The sequence below is a fragment of the Tremella mesenterica genome, assembly GCF_000271645.1.
Source record: "Tremella mesenterica DSM 1558 unplaced genomic scaffold TREMEscaffold_1, whole genome shotgun sequence".
Lineage (NCBI taxonomy): Eukaryota > Fungi > Basidiomycota > Tremellomycetes > Tremellales > Tremellaceae > Tremella > Tremella mesenterica.
This window is the reverse complement of record NW_006711225.1, coordinates 220998-241010: the sequence shown is the minus strand read 5'-3', so window position 1 is coordinate 241010 and position 20013 is coordinate 220998. Positions and strand designations below refer to the sequence as shown.

At 51.4% G+C, this 20013-nt stretch overlaps 5 protein-coding genes across 5 annotated transcripts; 3 read left to right on the top strand and 2 right to left on the bottom strand.

The window, feature by feature from the left end:
• Positions 1-20: 20 nt before the first annotated feature.
• Positions 21-11810, bottom strand: TREMEDRAFT_70589 (uncharacterized protein). Its single transcript, XM_007001922.1, has 30 exons — positions 11692-11810; positions 11334-11630; positions 10692-11259; positions 10400-10657; positions 10205-10353; positions 10056-10166; positions 9948-10008; positions 9733-9912; positions 9569-9690; positions 9122-9520; positions 8442-9078; positions 8299-8406; positions 8177-8254; positions 5636-8132; positions 5418-5592; positions 4890-5118; positions 4780-4846; positions 4571-4728; positions 3329-4528; positions 1453-3276; positions 1336-1396; positions 1247-1294; positions 1184-1198; positions 1039-1134; positions 936-990; positions 709-890; positions 614-663; positions 515-569; positions 287-467; positions 21-227 (listed from the first exon to the last, which is right to left on the bottom strand). The coding sequence occupies exons 1-30, from the start codon at positions 11728-11730 to the stop codon at positions 87-89; spliced, it is 10041 nt and encodes a 3346-aa protein (XP_007001984.1). The 5' UTR covers positions 11731-11810; the 3' UTR covers positions 21-86.
• Positions 11811-12186: 376 nt separating this feature from the next.
• TREMEDRAFT_72610 (uncharacterized protein) lies at positions 12187-14514 on the top strand (the record flags this gene model as incomplete). Its single annotated transcript, XM_007002040.1, has 7 exons — positions 12187-12385; positions 12429-12569; positions 12608-12766; positions 12811-13365; positions 13416-13685; positions 13726-14025; positions 14072-14514. The coding sequence occupies 7 exons, from the start codon at positions 12187-12189 to the stop codon at positions 14275-14277; spliced, it is 1830 nt and encodes a 609-aa protein (XP_007002102.1). The 3' UTR covers positions 14278-14514.
• A 58-nt stretch (positions 14515-14572) lies between these two features.
• Positions 14573-15110, top strand: TREMEDRAFT_58075 (uncharacterized protein; the record flags this gene model as incomplete). The annotated part of the gene is given in 4 exon segments (XM_007001070.1): positions 14573-14777; positions 14821-14879; positions 14921-15079; positions 15099-15110. 4 exon segments carry the CDS (start codon positions 14573-14575, stop codon positions 15108-15110), a joined length of 435 nt encoding a protein of 144 aa, XP_007001132.1.
• Positions 15111-15549: 439 nt separating this feature from the next.
• On the bottom strand, positions 15550-16562 carry TREMEDRAFT_58074 (uncharacterized protein; the record flags this gene model as incomplete). Its single annotated transcript, XM_007001069.1, has 5 exons — positions 15550-15824; positions 15864-15966; positions 16038-16337; positions 16390-16486; positions 16531-16562. The coding sequence occupies 5 exons, from the start codon at positions 16560-16562 to the stop codon at positions 15550-15552; spliced, it is 807 nt and encodes a 268-aa protein (XP_007001131.1).
• A 216-nt stretch (positions 16563-16778) lies between these two features.
• On the top strand, positions 16779-18281 carry TREMEDRAFT_72608 (uncharacterized protein). Its single transcript, XM_007002039.1, has 2 exons — positions 16779-17590; positions 17739-18281. The coding sequence occupies exons 1-2, from the start codon at positions 16834-16836 to the stop codon at positions 18176-18178; spliced, it is 1197 nt and encodes a 398-aa protein (XP_007002101.1). The 5' UTR covers positions 16779-16833; the 3' UTR covers positions 18179-18281.
• Positions 18282-20013: the final 1732 nt, after the last annotated feature.

Here is a 20013-nt window from a genome sequence, read left to right as displayed (position 1 = left end):
TATGGTCCGAAGAAAGAGTTGGTAAGATCCTCGAATGTATATGCATCAAATTTAGCTGTGTATGTACAATGCAATCATGTGGGAGATTACGCTTTGCCAAACCCGCCAGTCTCGGTGATGGCAAACAAGAGCTTTTCACGCAACTGCTCGTATGAGTCGTATTTGGGGAGGAGTAGAAGATTGAAGCAGGTGCTGGCCTGAGGGAGGCTACCGTCCTTGCCGTACAACTGTGGAATCAGCATGCGACCGAGTCGGTGGCCTTATACCACACGGAACGGTGACTCACCCTCTGTAGTTGGAACGGCTGAACTCCTGATGAACCTTGTAGCTGGGTGAAGCCGCCAAGAGGGACCCGGGATGACGAGGTGACAAACATGAGGAAGCGAGCGCGCTCTTCTTGAGAGTAGCTGCGAAGCGCTCGCCAAAACCAAGCGACGTCGGCGTCATCCGTCTTCCATCCACTCAATCTGAGACCATCAGCGGACTGCCGCGATGATGTGAGAGATTCACTCACTGCGTCGCATTTTTGAGCTCGTCCACATCAATTGTCGTGATTCCGGATATGAGAACTGTGGTCAGGAGGACTACCTTTCATGAATAAGAAAGTACTCACGCTCCAATTGATCGGGCTCAAAGATCTCTATCAAATGGCGCGGTACGACGCTGCCCGATAAGCGTACAATTCCCTCAAAAGCTATGCTGACATACTCGTAAAATCCGTCCAAGAAGGCAGTGAGCTGCTCCTTGATAGAGTTGTGGAGTCTGTACGACACCACTAATCGGACGTATTCGTCTTTGTTCTCCTCAGTCACCGGGATACTGGCGCCGCCATCTTTCAGTTCGACGACTTGCTTTTCGCCAAACTGGTCATCTTCAATGGTGAACTCTTGCTGCAACATGAGCCTCTGATACCCCCAAGGAAGACAAAGACGCACATCAATAACACCCGTGATGTCATTTTCCAACATCCATTGCAGAGATTTGTGATATCTGTCAGTCAGAACATGTCCCATGTAAACTCATAGTTGGTGGACGCACTCTGGGTCAATGCTCTCCATGTCTCGAATATCGACCGAGCGGCCAAGGATTTGTTTGTAGAACGCTCGACTAAAGTAGGCATCAAGAAGCCGCCCACTGTGGATCCGTCAGCCACGGCACTTCAAGGAAAGTGATAACAACGTACTCGTAGATAGCTTTTCTAGGCATGTGTCAGCACGGTCAGCCCATGTAGAAAGTGACAACATACCCTATCACTCGACCGACAAACTTGAAGTAGGCAAGATGGTCGTGATTACTGTGTATCAGGGACAGCCTTGTGGAAAGAGACAGACTCACACGGACGACGCCTTGTTCGGCTGATAGGTGCGATCGTCTGCTGCACAGGGCTCGAACAGAGCTTGATTGTTAGCTGATCGCCGACCATGGAGAGTTGCAAGAGACATGAAAGCTCACCAAAGTTGGGATCAAAGATCTGTCTAGCCAGTGCACTGTACCATTCCCTAGTAACCCCACCTGCATCGATCCCGTCTTCATTGTAGAACCTCACGTTCAATTTACCATACTTGATCTCGTCTCCTTTACGGCGTTGCAGCGCGTGGAATGAGTCTTCAAAGACATACTGACGGCGGATGTTGAGGTGCAGAACACTTGTGGGTACACCTGGTTCTCGTTTGCGCTTAAGCTTGAGGAAAAACCAGTTGCGCTTGTTATCGAACTCAAGGATGCGAGTATCTCGGATGAGGAGGGAAAATGAGCCACCCAATAGAGATGGGTTATTTCGGACAATCGTGTTGAGAATTTTCCTATGGGCCGTGGTGAAGGAGACGAAAAGGTCCTCACTCGTGGCCGAAGGTGGTGGTACCGAGGGAGAACGGGTCGTGCGAGAAGTATCGCGATACTTGCAGACCACCATGAGCGCTTCGATGAGCGGCAGTAATATCATCGCGACATTCTCCGCCGCATCTCTCGATTCCGCCAGCTTGAGACACCTGCTCAGCTGTGTCCACATGACATCAAAGTCAAAGCCAACAAAGACCTCGGTGGCAGCTTTCTCCTCGGCCGACTTGCCTGCCGAGGGATCGTCGGTATCGCTCTTCTTCACATGGAGGAAATCGATGGTTTTCAATAAGCGTAGTAGCTGCGCTTGGTTGGAGGAAGGAGTGGAAAATGCGTCAAGGGGTACACCATCAACATTTTTGCCCTCGTCCGCGAGATAAGCGCAGACTCGTCTCAGTTCAGCCAACAAGGCTGCGCCAAGTACTTGCGCACGCCTACTGAGCTCCTGAACGAGGACAGATTTGCCATCCGGAAGACTTGAGCAGTTTTGCATCACCGCTAGCGTTTGTCCAAAAGTGCGGCCAGAGCATTCCCCGATGGTAAGACAGTTCGGGAGAAGGCGGAGGATGGACGAGGGGATGATGGAAGGTCTGTTTGCAGCACCATCGGGAGGAGTCTGTGAAGCCATTGGAGTTTCGCTTGGATTTGTCAAGTCCCCCGACGCATGTCCAGGCGTTGTTGTTGATGTGGGACCGCCGGGACTCGGGAGAACTGAAAGTGTCACCTGGGGATCTGTGGACTTGTCAACGGGCTTCGGAGATGTCAGGGGCTTGGTGATCGTGGCCAACACGCCCGTCAAACTTTCCAGCACACCGGGAGCTTGAAGGAGTGAAGATCGATCAAGAAGCCCCATGAGCAAAACGATGGGGTACTTGGTCTGCGGGAGCTGGCGCTCTTTGCCCTTTGATTTCTTGGACGCAGGCTTCTTGCTACCGGTTGGCAAGTCTTGCTCCGTGAGAAAGTAGTCGACCGTTTGGAAATTGATACCGACGATGTGTGAGAGAGCATCGAGGCATCGCAAAGCGACGAACGCAGGGATATGATCTGCAGGAAGTTGTGGGAGAGAACGCAGACTACCAGGCATGGGTGACACGGGAAGCTTAGACATGGGCGAGGATTTGCTAGATGGAGTTGTAGTCGAAGATTTGATTGACATTTGTTGAAAGTTGCGGTCGACTATGAGCAAGTCTCCGGTACCGTCGTGGAGTATGGACAGAAGCCAATTCAGGATGTCGGTCTGCGAGGTACTGTTCTCGCAGAGATTGACTAGCACCCGGAGCAAGTACGGCTTCTTCATGACTTCGGGCATGAACAAGAGGCGGACGAGAGATGCAACACCCGCTCTGTCCAAAAGCTGCAAGGCGTCCCGCTTCGCACGCTGAGCGGCCTTCGGGAGTCCTTCGGGAACGGCGTCGCGTGGTCGCATCACGCCAGCAGGTCCTGAGGCGGCGCCGAGAGCCGGGATCCATGAGGAGAACGTCTGCCAGATCACGTCCTATGCCTGATTGGGAAGCGGCAAGGAGGGCGGACGGAGTGCGTGATTGATCTTGAGCTTGTTGCTGAGGCTGAGAACGTCGAGCGTGCTCAAGTGCTTCTTGCATCAAAACTTCGGCTCGAATGTCTGGTGGCAGAGCGTTGAGGAATTCGGGACTGATCTGCGACTCGATCTCCTCTTGATTGGGAACAACCTGACGAGACGCCCGACTTCTCTCACGCATGTGCTGCTCTACAACGTCTGCTCTCATGTCGTCTGGCAAGGCGAGCAAAAAGTCCAGATCAATTCCAGCATCGGTGATGTCGACAGGTTGCCCGTGAATGTCGATTGTCACCCGAGCCAAGCTGTCGCTAACCGGATTCTCCGTGCGATCCTCCCCGCGATGCTCTGGGGCTTCATTCGTGCTGGAGATGTCTTGAGGTGCATCACTTTCGGCTGAGGCGTCGTCTGTAGCTGTAGGCTGAGTGTCTGCTGGCAACGAGTTTTCTCCTCCTTGTTCTGTCATCTCGATATCGGCATCAGAAGGCAGCGTTTGAACCTCGATGTTTCCCGCGAAAGTCGGTGAAGCCACTCCAGGATCGACTAAGTGGTGGTTTGTCTCAGGATTGGGAGCTGGGATGGGAGCTGTTTGCTCTTGGACGGTGTCGGAAGGACGTTCACTGACCGGATCTTCAGGCGCTTGCGGAGGCTGATTGGCCTCCGCCTTCAATCGAGCTGGAGGAAGTAGTCGGTTAACGATGTGATTGACAATGTCCGAGATCTGATCACCAACAGCGCCTGGGAAGAGGCTGAGTTCATCATGCCAACGCTGAGCAGTCGACTTGGGGACCGGACCTAAAGCAGCTTCAAAGGATTCGAAAGACGTGGTACGCCGAGACTGTCGGGTGGGAACAGGTACAGGTCTGCCGTTGATGGACAGGTGTACCGTTTCCATACCGTCGGGCAGATGGGCTAAATCGATGTTGATTGAATCCATTTCGCCGTGTCGAACGTGTCGGACAAGATGCTGGAGGAGGAAGACGGCTTCTTCAGCAGAGATGCCGGGAAGCCCCGCCAGACTATCTTGCAGGCTGCTGAGCGCCGGAGGAAGAGTTTGTTGCGAACGAGTTCCACCGCCGGGATCGGCAAGCAATGGATGATCAAGGGGATGATTCTGTCTTATGCCTTGCCCAAAAGGACCCAGGTCGGCATCGTTTCCTGTTGATGAGCGCACGTACTACAGACGCTTCAGACACGAACCCGATAGGCGGTTCGCAACGCGAAAGAACTGTCTGGTAGCACGGTCGCTTCCAGCAACCTGCCAACCCCACTCGCCGTTCTCCGCATGCTCGTGGGTGAAAAGAGAGGAGCGCTGTCTTCCAATCAATAGGGGGTCGACAGGATCCATCTCTTCGTAGCTGCAAGAACAAATCAGCGAGCCGCAGGCGGGAATCCCAGTGGACACCTACAACTCTTCATCGAAGTCATCGTCAGGACCCATTTCGACAACCTCCATCATGCCGTCTTCGTCCACGTCTGATGGATCAGATAAGTCCTTGCAAAAGAAGATCCCACCTACCAATACCATCCTCAGTGCCACGCGCCTCACCGTCTTCGGTCATTTCTTCCTCCATCATCTCATCCTGATCGTCAGCGGGAGCCATAGCGTGACTTATACGTACATTCCAGACCTCATGTCCCGCGTCACCCACTTCTTCATTGATGATGACATCGCCGTCATCCATATCATAGTCTTCATCGTCCTCCTCTTCCTCATCGTCATCCATCTCGTCATCATCCTCGTCGGTCTGAAGTCAGCTTGGAATGAAATGATCGAGAAGCCAATGGCTCAGCTCACTCCGGAGTCTTCGACAGTAGAGGCCATGTCGGTGTCCTTGATATCAGTAGTCCTCATTTCGATGGTACAGGTTGTAGATCGCTCACCTCCTCATCTTGACCATCCGTCTGCATTGTTAGCTTAGCTACTCGTATGTGGTTTTTACGACTCACATCTTCGTCATCGTCGTCTTCCATCTCCTCGTCGTCTTCCTCCTCCTGGGGATCGCCGTACCTGAAGCGTAAGACACTTCAACGAGTTGCCAGTAACGTACATGTTCAGAGCCGAATTCCTGAAAACTTCCACTCCCTCTCCCATATCTACGTCAGAGTCATCATCCATACTGGCAGAATCGCTCTCGCTGTCATCATCTTCTTCCACAGGGATATCAGTGATCTTCGCGTTGAGCATGTCCACTTTGCCCCATTTGATTGAAAGTTTCGACCTGATGTTTGTTAGCTGAGCCCGAGGAAGTAAAGAGGACATACAGATGATCAACCGCTCGCAGTAGTGACGTCAGCACCAAGCGGATGTCAGGGTAATTCAGATCCATGTCTGAAGTGGCCATTGTTAGAAGCGCCACGAAATTTCGCTCCAGCATTGCCTTCGCTACAGATCCATCCTGGCGAAGACGCTGTGAGTTCCCGGCAGAGTCTGGCGACAGGAGACGGCAGACGAGATCACTCAACGCCCACAAACTTCCGTATCGACGGTCGACTTCCTCGTTTCCTGCGGTCGATTCTTTGATAGCTCGAGCAATCTCGTCCAGCACAGTCTTGCGGATCGGACCGAGTTCCTCAGCAATGTCTTTTGCGTTGGCTATCGGGATCACGTCAGAGCATAGAGCGACCAGTAAAGCCGACGCCCAGGAGGAGACGGCAAGACACATCGAAGGGGAGCTCTTGGCATCGGCAGCCACATCGTCGGCCAGACTAACATAACACACGAGCTGATGAATGATCGTACCCACGCTGCTTCTACGCTTCGCACCTTCATGGCCTTTGATGACGACGGGACAGGCGAGGAAAGCCTGTTTAGCCTGCATATACGATCCCACAAGCTCCGTGACGGTCGACAGGAGGGTTCCGATGGATCGATGGACTTCTGGATTGTTCGGAGTGGATGATTTGACCATATCTTTGTAACTGCCAATGGATTTGCCGAGCTCGTTGACCAGTCGTTCCATGATGGAGGAACTACTTACGGCAGTGGAAGTCACAAGGAAGGGATCTTCGGGTTTTGCGACGCTCAATGGATCTGACGGATCTTTGGCCCTCAGATGAAAAACTGACTGAGGCGGTTGAGGGTCGAGCAGCTGGCATTCTTGCTCCACGGCAGACACGAATAGGGTCGGGTCGCGGAGGGCTACGGGTCGGAGTTGACGGACGAAATGCGTGACATCACTGACCTTGTTTACCATACTGAACCATTGTCTGACCTGGCGAGTCATGAAGGAGCGCAGAGTCGTCGCGTCCTCAAAAGTATGTCGTAAAATCAATAACAAAAGCTGTTGGACCCCGCTGACCGGAGATTTGGCGTGTAGCAAATGTAGCAGGGCTCCGATTCTGTCCGACGAAAATCCAAGGTCCGAGTCTCTGGAAAAAGTAGCCAGACAGCGCAGTGCCGAGAGAAGCTCATTGGGAGTTGCGTTTGAATCCAAGGCAATGTTGAAACATAGGTCGATGATATGCTTTCGAGCCGTGTCAAAAGGGTTCGGCTCCTTGACGATAGGAGTTTCGGGTGGCTCACCTACACGAACGCTCGAGACAGCAGTGACCAGGAGGGACATAGCCTGGGCGACCAATAGCATTGGAGGTATCCAAGTAGGTCGCGGTAGAGCATCGAACTGCAGCGACGAAAAGAGCTGATTGGCCATTGTAAGCGTTGCTTCATCAAATCGACATCGGTAACCACCTGACAAGAAAACGGCCAGGATGCGAAGCCGAGCGGACTGGACTTTGTCGCGCTCGAGAATCTCATTTGTGATGCAATCCAGAGCTCTCTGGAGTAGCAGGGTAAGTCCTGGTAACCCTTCAGGGATCGCCGAGATCAAATCAAACACCAGCTCCTCCGCCACATCCACCAATTCTAGCACTCGCGAGGCAACTTTGGGACGACCGTCTTGACGAAGTTCTTCAAGCACTTTGCGACATTCTTCCATTTTCTCTGACGTCAAATGATTCTTTTCGGCCGCGGTCTCCGAGGTTGCGTCTTCTGTACTGTCGGTCGCCTCGTTTGTAGCTGCGACGGGGACCTCTGGATCTTCGGCATTTGGGTTAACGGTACCAGCCAGTTGACCAGGCTGATCGGGAGCAGCAGTCGGATTGGCGGCTGGTTCAACGGCAGGGCGTCGAGCCTCGCTTTGAAGAGCGAGGGGCATGCGAAGGATCAGATCGGCGGCCACCGTTACATTGTTGCGAGACCGTAGAAGTGCAGATTCCGCCGCCGCTCTGACAAAACCCATGTCGACCAGCTGTTGCACTCGAGTAGGATCGGCTGTTGGTGGTCGAGTAGGCACAGGGGGTACGGGCGGCACGATGTTGGCAGGATTGTCCACTTCGGATAACGGTCGTTTTGACTCTGACTTGCCTTCCATGATCCCGAGGTATAACTGAGCGATAGATCTGATGAGTGATGGGCTGCTTTTGGCCAGCCATTGCGCCTCCCAGAGCAGTTTCGCTAGAGGAAAGAATGTATACCTCAACTTGACCAACAAGTCCTCGGGGCTGACGTTGGGAGCCATGGTCATCGTGTATGGGAGATCCCGCAGAGCACTCGTTGAAGTCAGGGAGGCCGATAAGAGCACAACTAAACGGACCCCACTACAGGTATGTGCGGTCGTGGTTCCGAAGAGATCAGAAGCACTTGCTTCGGATTCCGCGTGGGACAAGACTCTTCCCATTGTGCGTTCCAGCTCTTGAAGCCCGTCCACTTTGTCGAAGAACTCCAGCAGGGCCACTTGAGCGAGGCCTTCAAAAGCACGATCTGACTTGTCAGTCGCGTTCATCAGGCCGTGGCCGACAGCTCACCGTCCAACAAAAGCATAGAGACGATGCCGATGCTCATCACATCGTCGCCGAAATTGCTTCTCCCGGATTCGCCAATGTCTGCAGTGATGAGCTCACCAACAGGCGGAAACATGTTCACGTACACTGTAAGTGATCCACCATGATCTGCGCAATGGCACGACAAAGAAGTTCCGCTTCGCGTCTATGTACAAAGTCGACAGGATGCCGGAGCCCAACCAGTTTGTATATCGCTGAATGTCAGCCTGTTTCGTCCGCTGCAGCTCACTTTTTAGCATTTTTGTGATGGCAGTCGTCGCTCTCGAGGCCAGGAACCTCGCCCCGGACAACTTGCCCAGCGAAGGTTCGTTGAATCCCAGACAATCTAAGCCGACTTTGTTTGGCGTAGGGAAGCCCTTTGACGAGGATGATTGGAAGAGAACGTGCTGCCGAGAGCAAACACGGAGGATGGCGCCTAGGTTAAGAAAGAAAGACGGGTCGGAACGAACCCCAAGGGCCTTGACGAACGAGGCGTCAGACTTGATGATGGACGAACACGATCCTAATATGTCGTTCAAGGTTGTGATTCGGATAATCAGACGTCGAATTGCTCTCAAGTGATCGCCTATAAGAGGGTCGGACTTAGTATCCATAGCTTGCCACAGGTCGGAGCAAGTATCCTCCGACCAAAGCGGCTGACATTCGTGCAGGCTTGACTTGATGGAGTTCACGGATGCTTCGATCAGTCGGGCCGGTTCGCGCTCGACCATGGTCTTGCACAGTTGAGTGAGAGCGATTGCAACGCCGGAAGATCCGTAGCGGATAGGAAGGCAGGGAGATTGCGCGACCTCGAAGATGAGATCAAGACCATCAATATTGACGAACTCCTGACAAGCGTTTCCGCTTCGCAGTATACCTTCGAGTAGCTGATGGTCAGTCATGCTGAGCAACTGGAGCGCGTCCGCTCACCCTCAGTGCCTTAGCGATGGCCCTAGACGCATCGTTCAGAGGTGGCTGCAGTGCTGCGCTGGAGGTATTGCTGTTCTCCGGCCAGAGTTCGAGCAGATATTGCTGCCGGCTATCCGGATCTGGCACGAATGACGAGCCGTCCTTCAATGCTTTGCGGAAACCGTCCACCACCGTCTGCAGTATCAAGGGCTGGAGTGTTGGATGGTGCCGTTTGAGCTCGTCCAAACAGCCTCCCATCATGGCCACGGGTTCTCGGTCTGAAGCCGTACTGTCGTCGTCCGACAAGCGCAAGGAGCTCTCAACAATTGTCTGAAGAACGGCGGGCGTGTTGATAGTCATGTCCAGTCCGGTCTGATTGAGGCAGATAGCTCCCACAGCATTGACTACGCCGCTTAACGCCTGATCGTCAGAGAGCCAAGTTGCCTATGTGAGGAGAAAGATGCTCACCTCGTAAGTCGTGAGTGGCGCAGACTCCAACTGTGCGTACAGATCGTGGGGTAGTTGCAATTCTTGCAAGACAGCAAGGGAGGTGGGTTCGTTGTTAACAAATGTAGCCATAATATTGGCAGCTACTCTGATCAGAACGGTTCTGCGAGCTTCTTCTGACCCACCTAGAGCATACACACGAGGCCCAAACCGATCTGGCTGGCAGAAGATGGTCTTGAGCGACTTGGGCATATCCGAATCCACCAAATTCCGTAAGCCTTCTGTGCCGCCAGAGGCCTGCATCAAGCGCTGGATCGAGCGAAGTAGCGAGCGGAGTGGCTGCGTCGTGTAGAAGGTGATGGTGTCTGTCGTCAGAAAAGAACATACAACAAAGGCTCACCCTCCGCTACCGTATCTGAAGGCTCTGGTCGTTCACATGTCAATAAGATCTCAATTTCAGACTGCGAGTGAGCGACTGTCATAGGCCCAGGTCATGGTGCAGACTGACCTTGATGCATGTGACAAGCACATTGATCCCGTCCGCATTGCTGAACATGGACAGCCCTTGCGAGGTCGAATAGATAGCCGTTTCGATCAGCCCGACAGCACGAGGTGTATACTGCCGGTTTAGCATGTCATCACATCTAAAAAGCTCACATTATCCCGTCGCGAGCTCTTGGCGCGGACGATATCGAGCAGTATCGGCAAGATCCCCGCACCCACGAGCATGCTGGCGAACGTCGGGGTGGACAAGACTAAGGCAGTGAGGGTCAAAGTAGCATCCATGAGATCAGGGGATGGCTCATCTGTCTATCAGCGGTCACGTAATGTGGTGAACAAGACAGAACTCGCCACCCGCTGATAGATCCGAAGTGATATGACGAAGGAGAGTGATGAGAGCGCCCCGACTCGTGCTACCGCTTACATAGCCACATACTTCCGAAGCTCTAGAACGGTGATGGGCGCATGCGTCTAGGAGTAGAAGCGCGCTGGTTGTCACCTTGGCAGTGCTTGGGGTATATGCGCGGACGAGATCCACAAGCTGGCTGACAAGGCGTGGCTCGTACAAGAACACGGTGGATTGAACGGCCTGCTCTGGAGTGTAGTAGACTGCCTGTCAGCCAGAACGACGCGGACAACTTACCATAAGTGGCCATGGCCAGCAGTCGGATGCTCAGCAAGTCTTGTCGTTTCTCCGAGTTGGATAGATCACTGAGGACCCTACTACGAGTGAGAGCTGCCAGATGCTCATGATCAGGGACGGAATGTTGACGGCAAAGCCGTTCCAGTTTCGAAGCCACAACAGGCAGAGACTGATCGGCTACGCTGCCGAGGTCAAGAGTCATGGACGTATCTGGAGGGCCCGTCTTGCTGCCGGCGACGGACGGGCGGACTTTTGGAGGGGTTCGAGTCGTCGCATGGCTTTTGGACGAAGCGGTGGGTTTCGATGGGTAGAAGCGGAACTGCACGCGTCGTGATTCGAGTGGAATGTCACAGATGTTGGAATCGTCGGCCAAATCGACCAGGCTCAAGCCATGAGCGTGGATTTGGTCCCATCCTTTGGTCAAGGCGAGTAAGCGGTTGGGAATCTTGGACGCAAAGGAAGCGTCGACGGGGGTTTGGCTTTGATACTGCTGGCAGGGACGGAGGAGAAGATACAAAGCAGCGTGAAGAACGTCCATGTCGGTAGTTCCCAGGAGGTCATGAAGACGCTACAAGTCAGCATGGCCGACGGGGATGGAGGGGGGGAAGAGAAGAGGAGAGAAGAGAGAGAAGAGAGACTTACATCGTACGAACAAAAGAGTTTACGACTGGTGCAGTTCTCGACGAGCATGCGTTGTACCCTCAACACCTCGAGGATTGTTGTTTTCGCTTCAAGGGAGAAGTCGACATGCTGAAGATGAGAAAGCTTGTAGGATTCGATGATCTCTGCGAGTATTGCGTCGAAGCGATCAAGGACAGGGATCCAGGTATGCAAGTCGCCACGAGGATAACGCCAGCGAGGGAAATTGGCGAGCAAGTAGACGAGGTCATGATCAGTGGACTGAACGATGGCGTTGACGAGATTGAGGACATCAGAAGGCTGAAAATATTAGCCAATGTCGGAGCTTGAAAGAGAGAGAAGGAGAAGGGGGGGAACTCACTGGCGAGGTGTACCTCTTGGGAGCCTTTTTGATCCTCATGAGGAGAGGATTGATATCATGAGAGGACGTGGTGTAAAGAGGTATAATATGATATGAGTGAGGGTGTCGAGGTATATGCGAGAAGAGGTAAGGGTGTGAAAGATGACAAGGGAGAAGGAAGAAGAGAGTGGTGGGGGGAAGAGGCAAAAGGGGGGCGAGCGAGGAATGCTGACGGGGCCATACTAGTACTCCTTGACAACCGTGGGAAAATATGTTGGCTGAGCACCCCCCTAAGTACTCTACTCGTAACAACTCGTCTTGCTCCATACATCACCATAACAACGTATCATGCATCATGACCCCTCCACATCCATCTTGGCACTCGTACAACATCTTAGCTCTGCTATAGACCACTGTGACAACCTTACATCCTCCATCCCCTCACTCGTACAGTCGATCGATCCAATAGCTGTAGCTCTTCGTCGTGGTGAGTTTCTCTACTTCAATCTGGTAGCTATGCCTTGCGCTTTGGCTGACATTTCTCTCCAAGATGATGTCCGTATCGAAGCGGGTCATACAGATCTACCTCGTCTCGTCTCCAAGGTTGTATCCCTGATCCGTCATGAGTTACCAACTTGGACGCATACCCGTCAAGATCTCGGTCAACTCGCCGAGCAGCAAGGTCGGGTCGTTGCCAATTTCGTCGCCGACTGTGGTGAGTACTCGGCTGAGAAACATGTGGGAATTAAGTGTCATAGATCATAACAGAGACCTTGTCTGCGACGCAACGTACCCTGAGAATGTCATCGATCTGATCCACGAATCGGCCATTTCATTCCCCATGTCAACGTACTACAGCCTTCTGGCCAGCCTGGTCAACCTGGTTATAGACGGACATGGTGAGTGTTCAATGACCAACAGCATACTCTAAGTCCAGAAAGGTCGATAAACGCCCTGTTACAGACCTCTGCCGTTTCTGTTCTCACAAAGCTCGCCAAACACGCCATGCTCGCCTCGTCACCACCGGGTTCAGAACCAATCTCATCCGGGGTGATGGAATGGTCTTGGTCGGTCATAGATATCATCGTGAACCCTAGTCAGTGCTTGGCCTCTACCTTGACCGGGTGACTGACCTCAAAGCCGCAGAGCCAGACGAAACAAATCTTCAAACAAACGTCGATACCATCCAGGACCTATATTCACCTCTTTCTACCATTCCCATAGTGTCCGATTTCATCCCAGCCGATTTCAATCACACCTCTCCCTTCTGTTTGGTGGCCTCCAGGGTTCTAGAAGTCGTTGCTTCCGCCAATCTGACTTCGTTACCAGCACTGTTACTCGGTGCGAGGACAATGGATATCTATGGGAAATCTCAAACGAGTGTTCTGTACCACATGCTATCCTTCATTGAAACCACCCCTACCACAAGGGAGTCCGGAACAGTGACAGAGGGTGGAGGCCAAGTCTTAGAGACTGGTCATGAAGATGCAGACGCGACAAATACCCTGGAACAAACATTCAAACAGATTCAAACCAATCTCATACATGTCATCATACATCTCAGCACTGGTGTTGCAACGGACGAAACGAGCTTTCGTGGTTTCTGGGACTCACTGCGAGAGTGGCTGAGATCGGGATCTCGAGAGGAGCTTGTCGAGTGTGCTTTGGTAGCTTTCGGTAACGGGTCAGCCAAAGGTGAGGACTTGAAGTTTTGATCTCACGCGATTCACAATGTTGATCGCCAGATCAGCTCGCTATTGATCTCATTACTGGCGAACGATCTTTGCTGCCGGTCCTCGTGGAGCTTCTCGAGCCAACCAGTCCTCCCCGAGTGCAACATGCACTCATCGGCTTGCTACGAAATCTATCAGTGCCCGCGGGCAATCGTCTCGTTCTCGGTCAGGCGGGTGTCATCTCCAGGCTAGGGTCCATGGAGGCGTTTCGATCCGAAAAACAGTTGCCGAGCGTCCATCGAGGGGCCGTGGAGATACTGAAGCTCCTGTGCAGAGATAACCGTACGTTCATCTAGGTCATGGTGGACGCTGACAGTCGCAGTGGTCAACACCTTGCACGTAGTAGGGCAAGACGGTCCTTTAAAAAGTGTCTTTTCGCTGTACGACACATGCGCCGATCCGGCGGTACGAGCGGAGACCGGTCGCTTGTTGGTAAACCTCTTACACTCGCTGTCGAAGTCAAGCACGTCCGAGTCGGCAGAGGGATTGAGACGACTTTGCTCGGTGCAAGTCTGCTCGATTCTGTGTGATCTATCGAAGGAAGGATCCAAGCATCCGGTTCTCGTCAACGAAGCGGTGATTGGCTTGAATCTACTGGTGACCTTTGGACGAGGAGATATCGGTGAGCGTCGTGACAAAAGGTGTGGGAAGAAAGCTAACCTTGCCAGTGAACATGGTACGCAACGAGCTGGAAAGTGGCACGACGGCCCCTGAGACGGAGTCAACCTGCGACCCTTCAGCGCTGCGGGCACTTATCTTGTTCATGGAGCGACCGGGACAGAGTATGGAGATCAGACACAACTGCGAGACGTTGCTGAGCAAGCTGGGTGTCCAGTCAGATGCAGGCGATCGACGGATGACGGCGTCTAGATGACGTTCAAGACATTATATTCGATCATTACCCAATTGAGAGTCAGGTGAATACGAGATGAATATGATGCTGATACTGCAGATGATGGGACACGCACGGAGTGAGAGCAGAGGGTGATCCGATCTCGAAGAGGACGTTCTCAAAGTAGGTAACGTAAGTAAGTAGAGTAAAAGATGTGGAGAGGTCTGAACCGCTTTCGTATGTATGCGTTCAACTTGTCCAGCCGCACTCGTCCCATGTTGTCTTCATCCTGCTCTTCTCAGTCACTCAGTCTTTTATATAACAACGTACACACATAATGTCTCTTGCCATACCCCCATCTCTCCTTCTAGATCTCAATTGGCGCGCTGATCCTGTACTGGCTGGTCTCCAAGACGTCCCCCTTCCCCCTACTGTGCCTATCTTTGTCGCCCTGGAAAAGCTTTATTTCATAGCCATGTGGGCCAACTCCAATCAGTTACCGCATATCATAAATCTACGCCGGAGTATCATGTACGGAGGTAGTGAGTGCATGAGTCTCCAGCCGCTTTGCGACTGATGTTACAGTTGACGAAGAAAACCGACCTCTCCTCTTAGAGATAAAAGCCCAGCTTGAACAGATAAAAGTGAGCACTTGTCACATTGTGAGCATCGAGAGACTGATCAGTCCCAGACCGATCTTATCGAGGTCAAATCTGATCTTACCGAGGTCAAATCTGATCTTACCGAGGTCAAATCTGATCTTACCGAGGTCAAATCTGATCTCACCGAGGTTAGAAACATTGTCAAACGATTGGAAACCTCAGCCAAGATAGTGGAAGCGCAGGTGAGCTGATTCACACAAGTGCCAGACGTGATCCACCTCTTGGATGAAAGACAAACCTGTGCCACTGCTCCTGGGTGACCATGATAGACTATCTCAATAACGTCTATCATCTGGCTTCAGATGTCGCTGTTACGGAACCGCATGATACAATGGTACACGCTGACTGGGGAAGGCCACGAATAAGAGAAGGATTCGGGCGGGACATTCACTCGTTCCAGTCCCTCCTCCATATCATGATCGTCCAAGAGGACCTTTCCCAGAAGGGGTGGATTCGGCAGTGAGCACTGGACCTTATCGTCTACTAGAAGTGGGACTGACTTGTCAGGTCCTGGAATCACCCTCGAAGATCAACGACCAGGATGAACAATCCATTAAATCTTGTTTGAGATTCTATGACCTGTCGGTGAAGGGGTCTTTGTCTGCCAAAAAGGCTAGATTGTTGGATCATATTCAGGGCAGGGGATAGTAGGTTACGATTTGTATGGTAGTAAGAATGCGCCGGCACCTTCCCTACATTGTCTGATAATCTCCTCACAGCATTCCGTGAAACATTTTACCATCTCTTCCGCACCGTCACTAGGAGAAGAGATGAACAACCTATCCTCCCATTCTCTCTTCAACGTTTCCGTTTCTACACCTCCATCGAATAAACCATCGTGAGCTTTGACATAGGCCGGGTAAACGATCTTGTCAAAATAATTTGGTGGGTCGACCCACACTCCTCCACCTGCAGCATCATCGGGATCTGATCATTAGGCGAGGGGAGCGGGATGATAGAACTCACTTTGTAACACGTAGACTTGCCTCTCTTCTCTACGTTGTTTGAGAAGATCGTGAGGTACCTTTAAGAGAATTCTAACGTCCATCTGATCGATCACTTCCTGGATCTGGTCAGTCACTGGCTTCTGATTCAATACATTGAGAACGGGACAGATGGATCGATGACAGTGGAACTCACTCTATCCCAATACAACACAAAGCCATCTACCAAAAACCACACAAGTTCCGTCCCTTCCGCATTCATCTCCGCGTTGAACCGTTGAAACTCTATCCTGAACCTATCGACAGCTTGGGGATCCAGCGGTATTTCCACTTGTTTATTCAGATGATCATGAGAGGAATGATGGTCGGGTAAGACACCTTTTCGGCGCACATGCTTTAGACAAGCTCGAAAGTCGGGCCAGATGACGCAGGTAGGGGGATCATCCCAATCTTGCAAATCTGGATAACGATCAGAGTATGGGACTTGATCTATCGGCTGATCCCATCAGATATGATCACACCCTGAGGATTCAAGCGATTACACATACGGGCACGAAGTCATCTTGATGTACAATGGTCGAACCTGGAGGTAGAACGGATCGTATGTGTTTGGCCAAGAGTGTCTTGCCCGAGCAGCTTGCTCCACTATCATGTCAGCTCATGTGGCGAGTTATGAGTGGATGACTGACCCTATACCTATGATGACCACTCGTCTGCGCATGACCGCCCACTATACTCTACTTGCTGACGAGTCGCCTACTTATGTAGAAGTAACATGTATATGCTACTTATCATCGATGTCATCGATGCTTAGCTTTACTTGTGAACGATTTGCTTCCGTCTTCCGTCGGAAACTCCTCCGCAACCTTCTGGAACACTCTCTGCCCCTCTCTCCATTGACCTTGTCTCTTCATACTTGAAAACATCACTCTCGCCTCTTCTCTTACCTTCTCTCCTCTTCTCTCCTCTCGCCTCTGTCTCGATCCTGAAAGATGATCGGTCTCGGGTCCCCCATAGGGCTTCCCACCGGTGCTTACCCCTCCTATGACATCCACACTCCGCAAAACGTCACTCCTCCTTTTCTTTCTCCCGGTCCAGCTGGACCTTCCTCTTTACCGCCTCTACCCCGTAAACGTCGAGCCAACTCTCCCAGTCCACCCTTGTTATCAACGTTCTACCCAGACTGCGACGATTCTCCACCATGCGGTGACCCGCATCGAGAGAAGAGAAGAAGAGCCAATCTGATGAGTGGTTTCTCGGGACTGTCCATCTCTCCTCGTCCTGTGCCTGCGCAGGCTCAAACGTGCCATCCATCAAACAGATTTGCCGCGATACAAGATCATGTACCTCAAATCGGTAATCCGCAACCGGATGCTGGGATAGCAAGGCCGATGTCGGAGCGAAGGGATGACATGATATCTCCACCGGCATTCGAAAGTTTCGTCAATCATGCTACATCACCATCCATACTCGATCAAGCTCAGACGCGTCCCGGTATCAACCGAGAGACAAGTTTTTCACTCCCCATGATGGAAAACGGGATCTATCACCCTGGTATGCCAGATGGTCTAGTCGCCACTTCACCTAGAGGAAAGAAGAGGGACGAATCGGAGATGGAATTGGATCAATGTATGGAGATGAACAACGAGGCGGAGATGATGAGGGGTAGGAAAAGACGCAAGGATACGGGACATGATTCAGACATGGAGATGGTAGCAAAAACCAAGTGGTATGAACCTGAAAGAGATCGTAAGTTTGATCAAATTCCTTGCGTCTCTACCTTTACCTTTCATCTTACCCGTAGCTCATCCAGCCATGTTTTGTCATAAGATTCATACGGAAAATCTTAACCCCCTCTAGTCTGGAGTTCTATTGTCAGAGCATGACTGACCAACAGGCATCGTAATTACTTCCCTATCCGACACGTCCACATCCTCTTCTCGTTCTACATCACCCAATTCTCGCGCCATACGCACACTCGAACAACCCGGAATGAGAGGCTTCACCCTTTCCCCTTCTCTCCTCACCCATCTATTGAACGCTCAAAGGGGTGACATCTCAACTCTTCATCTTCCTCAATCCACTGAAAGAAGCCTGGTCATGTATCGACCTGCCGTTTTACCACCGGGTTTCTCCGATTGGGCAAGGAAAATGTTACCTAATGTCAATCTGGATTTACCCATGCAGGGATCTGAGGTGGTCAGGACATGGCGAGGGGAACCGGGAGTGATAATGGACGACGAAGGGAGATTCGAAGAGTTGAACGACGACGGTGAGATGTTCATTTCTCCTGCGAATTCTCCATCCGACGATGTGCAGATGATGGAGTTTGAGTAAAAAAAAAGCTTTTAGGAATATGGGCCAGTAATTTTTCTATATTCAATCATCATTGTGCACTTATCTCTGGAATTATTATCGATGCATTGGTGTGACAGGTGCGAAAAACTAAAATTGTTTATTAAGAAAGTTCTAAAGAGTCCATGCTTTGAAAGGGATTACGAAAAAACGGACAAGGGGACAAATTAATCTTGTCTAGAAGTATCAGACAGACAAGGGTTATGGGTATTTTGAATGGGACTATAAGGTACGATTAAGAGGTACAGGTAATCTGTACACGTTCACACAAAATGTTTAACTCAGAATTGTATATCTTTTTCTTCAAAGGGGCTTCTCAATCCTCCTGCCATCAAAACCTGATCCGTCTTCACGACCCTCATCGTTTTATTCTTTGCCAGACGTGCCGGTCTGACCTTTTTGATGACTCTCGGAGTGGCAGGTAATAATCCCTCATCATCACTATCGCTCCATCCCCCATGTCCTCTAGGTGCCGGTGGAGGCATGTCCAAGGAGAGAGGTTTAGCAAGCATCGATCTATCCCCAGTTGTTGGTTTGGGCGAGGATAGGAATTGTGAACATAGAGAAGGATTCCGATCCATTGCAGCGGAAGAAGATTGTGATCGTGTCAACCTTGGTAATCTGGGGTCACTCAAGTTCATTTCGTGGGGAAGTAATTGGGGTGGAACGGCTAATAATTCAGGGGAAGTCATATGTGTGTCCGGTTGGTCTTTCGTAGGGGATTCTGTGAGGATATTGGAGATGACTGAATTAGGTGGATCGGTGATGGAAGACGAGCTGGGGTGTGATAGTAAAGAAGTGACGGGTGTAGGAGAAGCGGGTGATTTAGGCGAGGTAGGGGCAGGAGGAGAGTCGAGAGATTGAACAGCTGCGTTGGCTTCTTCTTGAAGATCACTAGCGGTGAAACTTCTTCCTCTTTGAAGTAAACTTGGACGAGAGACTCTAGGAGCACGGAAAGATCCCTGTCTTCGTAGTGATGGACCCGGACGTTGAGGGGACGCAGGGGTGAGGGTGATAGTTGCCGGTGGGGGTGGGAGTGGGGGAGTGGAAGCGTGTTCCAATATTCCCCCGACTTAGGATTAGTACGTCTGTCATTCCATAATCAGGGAGGCGACACTGACGAGAATTTGACCTGCTAATTTTTGGTAACAAAGTTTCTTGCTTTGCACTATTCTGTAACGACGTTGATAACCTATTCTCATCAGCCACATCCTCAGTCCCAGACCGATCTTATAGAATTTTGAAGGTTACTCACCTGAGAGCTTTCCCAACCCCTCCAAGCGAACCCGTCTGTCCTTCTTCTTCATCCAAGAAATCCATAGAATCCATCCTTCTCAGACCAGGTCTCATCTTTCTCTCCAATCTACTCAACTTCCTCTCTGCTTGATCGTGTCCCCATTTACTATCGGCCAATGCTAAGTCGTATACTTTTTTTCTTGTGTCTGTGAACCCATGTCTCCAACCTGTTCTCTCTTCTTCTGTTTCCTGTTCTTCTACCCAATGGTCCTCCCAGTGTCCATTCCAAGAAACTTCCTCCGACCCGTCCTGTCCTTGTATGCCAGGAGGGGAGAGCCGCGATAGGGACGCATCAATTTGTGTGGATGAGGTGATCCCTAAATCTGTAAGTTGTCGCGATTGTCGTGATGGGTGTGTTGGTCTGAAAGCGAAAGTGAGAATCTGATTGGCGATCTCATCGATAACATTTCCTGGTGGTAGAACTCCAGGTGGAAAAGGTTGTGATAAAGGTTTATAAGGATGTAATAAGACAGCTTGGACCAGGTCGATTTCTTCTTCAGTCCATCAACAGAAAAGGCTGG

Bases quoted from the DNA above. Each gene is read 5' to 3' on its own strand.
- TREMEDRAFT_70589 (XM_007001922.1), bottom strand. From the start codon at position 11,730: ATGAGGATCAAAAAGGCTCCCAAGAGGTACACCTCGCCA. The intron at 9,521-9,568 runs GTGAGCATCTTT...TCTGACGATCAG, and splicing joins CGCCACTCACGACTTACGAG to GCGTTAAGCGGCGTAGTCAA. The intron at 8,133-8,176 runs GTGAGCTGTCGG...CTGACAAGTCAG, and splicing joins CTCTATGCTTTTGTTGGACG to ATCGTGCTTTTGAAGGCCTC.
- TREMEDRAFT_72608 (XM_007002039.1), top strand. From the start codon at position 16,834: ATGATCGGTCTCGGGTCCCCCATAGGGCTTCCCACCGGTGCTTACCCC. The intron at 17,591-17,738 runs GTAAGTTTGATC...ACTGACCAACAG, and splicing joins GTATGAACCTGAAAGAGATC to GCATCGTAATTACTTCCCTA.